We start from the raw sequence: 5,156 nt of genomic DNA, 5'->3' as shown, positions 1-5,156 counted from the left end.
TCCCGACGCTTTCCAAAGCGTCGGCAAAGCGTCGCCTATGCTACAGTGGAGAAAATATTTTCCGACGCGTCGAAAAGCGTCGGAAAACATTAGCAACGCTTTACCGACGCGTTTTAGCGTCGGCAATTGCAAACTTAGCGACGCTTTAAAGCGTCGCTAATTGCAATTTACCGACGCTTTAAAGCGTCGGTAAATCGAACATTTACCGACGCTTTAAAGCATTGTTAATTCAAACCTACTGACGCTTTAAAGCGTCGTTAATTGATTTCTGGTCGAAATTTTAACGACGCTTTAAAGCGTCGTTAGAATATTAATTTTTTTAAAAAAAATTTGAAAAATTTTTAAACCCTGTTTACAATATCAAAGCCACACACACTAAGCGAGATATACACAAAATCAAACATATTTATCTAAACATTCATATTGTCAAATTACATTCATACTATCAATTTACGTTTACAATGTACTTCAAAAAGCATAAAAAAATACATATAAACTCCAAAATAAATGCTTCAGGGGTCGCTAGCATCACCATCTCTACGTGCAGATGAAGTATCAGGAACCTGTAATAAAAAAACTTAAGCAGTTAAGAATACGAAAATTATTAAGCTCTTTAAGAAAAATATGATACTTATGCAAAATGTTCAAGTAGATGTAGTAATTTACCTAAGGAGGGACAAACTGATGCAACAAAGATGTAATCTGATTAATCTGAGCCCTCAAAGATTGCATCTCTGTCTGGTGGCTCTGCTTCAACTCTTTTATCTCTGCCTTCAGATCATTAACCTCTGCAGTACTACTACTCTGTCTAACATCTTGAGTATATCTACCCACTGCAGACAACTGAGTGGGGGTAACTCCAACGCCATAACCCCTCACTCGACCATAACGCTTCGAGCCCATCAATTCGGTAAACACCTGAGCTTCGACACCTCTGGTGTTGCCGATTGAAGATGACTCTCCGATACGCTCTGAAATAAGGGATGTAGCTCTGTCCTATATCTCTCAAAAACAATCAAATTAATTTTTGAAAAATTAAAATATATAAAAAATCATTGCAGAAATTATTAATAAGTACATACAACTATATCTCTCGACTCCTCTCGGACAAAGTTGCCATCTCGATGGATGTGAGTCATCTTATAGAACTCCACCTCACCAGGTTTCCTCCCATGGTCTTCCATCTACAACAAAAAGTATATTGGAAGAGTTTTATCTTATAGAACTATATCATGATACATGCTATATGATACAAGAGTTTCAAAAAGTTTCAAAAAAAACTTACGAATTCAGCTCTGAGCCTCGCATAACTCTTCGAGCCTGAAGTGTGAGGAATTGTCTGAGATGCTCGTGCGGCTCGACCAATGTCAGAATATGTCTACCACGAAAAAGTAAACATTGTAATATATTAAATATATTAAACATTATATAAGGTATTGAGAGAGAATACACAACCTGTCCTCTCTCGGAAAACCAATAGTGAACAAGCTCCCTCCACTGATGATGGTATACATCAGGAGGACAAACACGAGCAACCTCCTCCTCTGTCATACCCTCGCGCTTCCGGTCGGCCTTCAACTTCGACTTATATTCTTTCCATTTGCGGTTGAGGAACTTTAGTACCCAATCATGGCTCTCTGGAGGGAGTACAAACTTTTTCTACACCAAAATAAAGAATGTTATAATAATATTAAATCGAAAAATTAAATTTATAATAGTAAGCAAATTAACATACAGTAGCTATCAAATTAACAATATTAAATTCAATTCTTTACCTGTACAAATTTAAGAAGCTCAACTTTATAAGAAGTGTAATAACCCCAAAAATTTTTTTTTATATATAAAAAGGGATAGAATAGTTCTTTAAAATTGATATAAGGGGTAAAATTGGAAGGAATCAAAAGATAATGGCATAGTTGTAGATATGTTGAAGTGTTAGGGGCAAAATGGGAATTTAATAATATTAAACAAAGGTGAATAGTGCTTTGATGTGATTTAAATGGGGTGGTTGGTGGCTCACGGGAATGAAGCAGAGAGAAGAAAGGGAGGGGTTCTCAGGCGATAGAGAGGAAGAAAAAGAAGAAGAGGAAAGGAAAGGAAGAAAGGAAGAGGAAGAAGAAGAAGAAGAAGAAAAAGAAAGGGAAAGGAATTTCGGGTGCACTTCCAGCTGAAGGGAAAAATGTAGATTTCCTTCTCCTCTACGCAAGGACCTCGATTTCCAAAAAGAAAAAGGTAAATATCCATCCCTATCTAGTCTTTTGATGACATTAGGCTATACAAAGGGTGGATATAGTCTAGAGGGGTCGGATAAGGGTTGTAGAGGCGGTTAAAAGAGGAAGAATCGGATTTTGACAAATTTTTCCGGCACTACGGAAAAACTGTGTCGAAATTCCAACTTTGGCGAATTATTTAGGGGGTCAAACAACCTCCGATAGCAATGCATGTTACCTCTTTGGAATTCCCTATGAGTGTAGAATGTTAGGTAAAAATTTCATCAAATTTGGAGTCTGGAAAGTGGATCAAACCTGGGATGAAGTAACTGGCCGTCGGTCCGGATTACTGTTCATCCGGGTGGAAAATAAGGGATTTCATGCTATAATAGAGTATTAAGCCTAGATCAAGCTAAAAGGGACCTTGTACTCATGCAAGGGAATCCCTGGTATACATAAATGATGAGTTAATTAATTGAAAAAGAAAAAAAGAAAGAAAAGAAAAGATTTAGGGAACGGGAGAGTTGAATCAATTAAAGTTTCCTATATTATAATTGGCACGTAGATTATAGCCCTTGATACAGGACTAAATGTATTGTAAATGCATGTCACAGTTGGGCAAGAAGCTAGGGAACAAGAGGAAGAAGTTCTCCACTGCCAGCTGTAGATTTTTGGAGGCGTATCAGGGCTGTGCCAGATTGACAGGTGAGTGGGAGTCATGTACTTTGCACCATGAGCATCCTTAATTCATTTTCATGAATGTCGCCAAGTGTGAATTGATTCCACTTGAGCTTATTGATTGATATTGTAGTAGATTCCTCTATAATCTTGATTCTCCATGCTTGATTATTCTGTACATGCATTTGAGGGAACATTGAGAGGAATTACGAGGGGTTGATGAGTAATCAAATTGATTCCGAATTGTGAAATGATTTCTTTTGTAAATTGATTTTATTTCCTCTATTTTAAAGACTTGTGAGTCGTAGCTTGATTATACTCTTTTATGAGTAATTAAATTGGTTCCAAATTGTGAAATAACTTCTTTTGTAAATTGATTTCATTTCCTCCATTTCAAAGATTTGTAGAGCCTTTTTAGTGGTATATTAAGTTGTATTGCACTTCCTTGACCCTCACTCCTAACCCTGATGTTAGTTTATGATTGGGTCATGATCGAGTGAGTGGTAATCTTGATTATACTCCTTTTTAGTAGAGTATTGGGAGGGTGCATTATGACATTTATGCATGGCTTGGCAGTATCTGCAGGACACCTACAGTCGATGGGGTTGAACATCGGCTTTTGTGCACATAGTAGCCTTCTGGGTGGGCGGAGCCCAGTCCCTTCCTAAGGGGGACACGGTCCTAGGCGTAGGATCGGCCGGTCCTACGACTTATATTCTGCTTGCCGCCGGGCATAGTAAGACCCCGCGAGGTGCAGTATGGCTTTCCGCGGATGTAGAATTCCCGCGAGGTACCGTTTAGTATATAGATGTGAGATGGATTTCTGTTCTGGATACTAGCCGGCATTTACATGATTAGTGTGGTGTCTTATCCTGCATATGCATGTGACAGTAGGGAGTTGTTGCTGGTTCGCCTGGGGCGTAAAACCCACCTTCCGACAGCTGTCTAGCATTTCCATTATCGATATGGTGTATTATCCTGCATATGCATGTGACAGTAAGGAGTTGTTGCTGGTTCGCCTGGGGCGTAAAACCCACCTCCCGACAGCTGTCTAGTGATGATTTCAGCATATTGACACCTGATTTGTATGTTCCAGCATTATGATCTGTTGAGCATATTCATGAGTAGCATATATGTTTACTTGATTATTCCATATATGCTTCAGATGAGTTGATATTGATTGTGGTGATATTGATGATTTACTCTATATTCTCTATGTTGAGTTCATGTTCATGTTGTTATTGATCTTGAGATTTCATCTCGAGCCATGATTATATTCTGTCTCATGTGCATAGTACTCTCTACTCCACTCACTGAGTATTCATATACTCACTCCCCAGTTTGGTGTTTTTGATTGCAGGGCAGGTATTGTATAGAGAGGAGCAGGGTTAGAGATTGTCTGCTTGCTGTGCCGCTCCATAGTATAGTATAGTATAATCTAGATAGAGGTTTATACCTTTTGGTGTATTATAAACCTTCTGTTGTATATAGTGTATAGTTATAGTCATAGATCCTGTTGTGGATATGGGTTTGACCATGGATGGATTGGAGAGCAGGTATATATATATGTGCAGATCAGTTGTATGCCTGTGATGATACATGTGTTGTCCAGGTTATATTGTGACAGATTATGTGATTGCTGCTCTGACAGGTAGTGTGTTGTATGTATTGAGATAATCCTGACAGGTCACTATAGGAAAGGTGATCATTTTGTGCATGCATCATGCCAAAATTTTCAGAATTTAATAATGATTGATAGGTAATAGGGTTCTACGTGGTGGCTGGTGGCCTTATGCCTACCCGCACCCTAGGACCGTCGCGACGGCCCGCCGGGAACGGGGCGGGGGTCGTGACAAAGCTTGGTATCAGAGCAAAGATTAAGAAGAGTCTTGTCAGAGTAATAGGATGAGTCAGGATTAAGTATAGGATTATACTATGGAGCATAGGATTTTTCTATATGTTAATTTATGAGTCATTTACAATTCAGTAAAATATATTATGACTCAGTTTGTAACGACTGCCCTCTCTTTTTAACTCTTTTAGAGACATATAAAGAATACTTCCAAGGAGAATGGAGCCAGATATAGCATTGGATGCGGGTTCCGCACATGTCGAGCCCCAAAGAGAAAAATCTCCTCCTGCTGATAGACGGAGGGTTGATGATCAAGGAGAGGTAGGAAGTAGAGATGCATTAATGGAACAGTTACTGACGGAGAATCAGGCTCTGAGGGAGCAGATTGCTCGGGGGAAATCTCCTGCCCCGTCAGT

The 5,156-nt window shown here is 39.1% G+C and overlaps 1 protein-coding gene across 1 annotated transcript; it reads right to left on the bottom strand.

Annotated features, from left to right (window-relative positions):
- Window positions 1-666: 666 nt before the first annotated feature.
- On the bottom strand, window positions 667-1,573 carry LOC120110941. Its single transcript, XM_039126994.1, has 4 exons — window positions 1,456-1,573; window positions 1,286-1,378; window positions 1,083-1,184; window positions 667-996 (listed from the first exon to the last, which is right to left on the bottom strand). The coding sequence occupies exons 1-4, from the start codon at window positions 1,549-1,551 to the stop codon at window positions 667-669; spliced, it is 621 nt and encodes a 206-aa protein (XP_038982922.1). The 5' UTR covers window positions 1,552-1,573.
- Window positions 1,574-5,156: the final 3,583 nt, after the last annotated feature.

Source organism: Phoenix dactylifera, chromosome 5 (genome assembly GCF_009389715.1).
Source record: "Phoenix dactylifera cultivar Barhee BC4 chromosome 5, palm_55x_up_171113_PBpolish2nd_filt_p, whole genome shotgun sequence".
NCBI classification, from domain to species: Eukaryota; Viridiplantae; Streptophyta; class Magnoliopsida; order Arecales; family Arecaceae; genus Phoenix; species Phoenix dactylifera.
Note: the sequence above shows the minus strand (reverse complement) of the source record. Positions and strands in the feature narration are given on the sequence as shown.

What these genes read in the sequence shown, in the direction of transcription:
- LOC120110941 (XM_039126994.1), bottom strand. Translation starts at nt 1,551, where the DNA reads ATGACAGAGGAGGAGGTTGCTCGTGTTTGTCCTCCTGATGTATACCAT. An exon ending in CGAGGCTCAGAGCTGAATTC is followed by an intron (nt 1,185 to 1,285) that starts GTAAGTTTTTTT and finishes TTTTTGTTGTAG; the next exon opens with ATGGAAGACCATGGGAGGAA. An exon ending in AGGAGTCGAGAGATATAGTT is followed by an intron (nt 997 to 1,082) that starts GTATGTACTTAT and finishes TGAGAGATATAG; the next exon opens with GACAGAGCTACATCCCTTAT.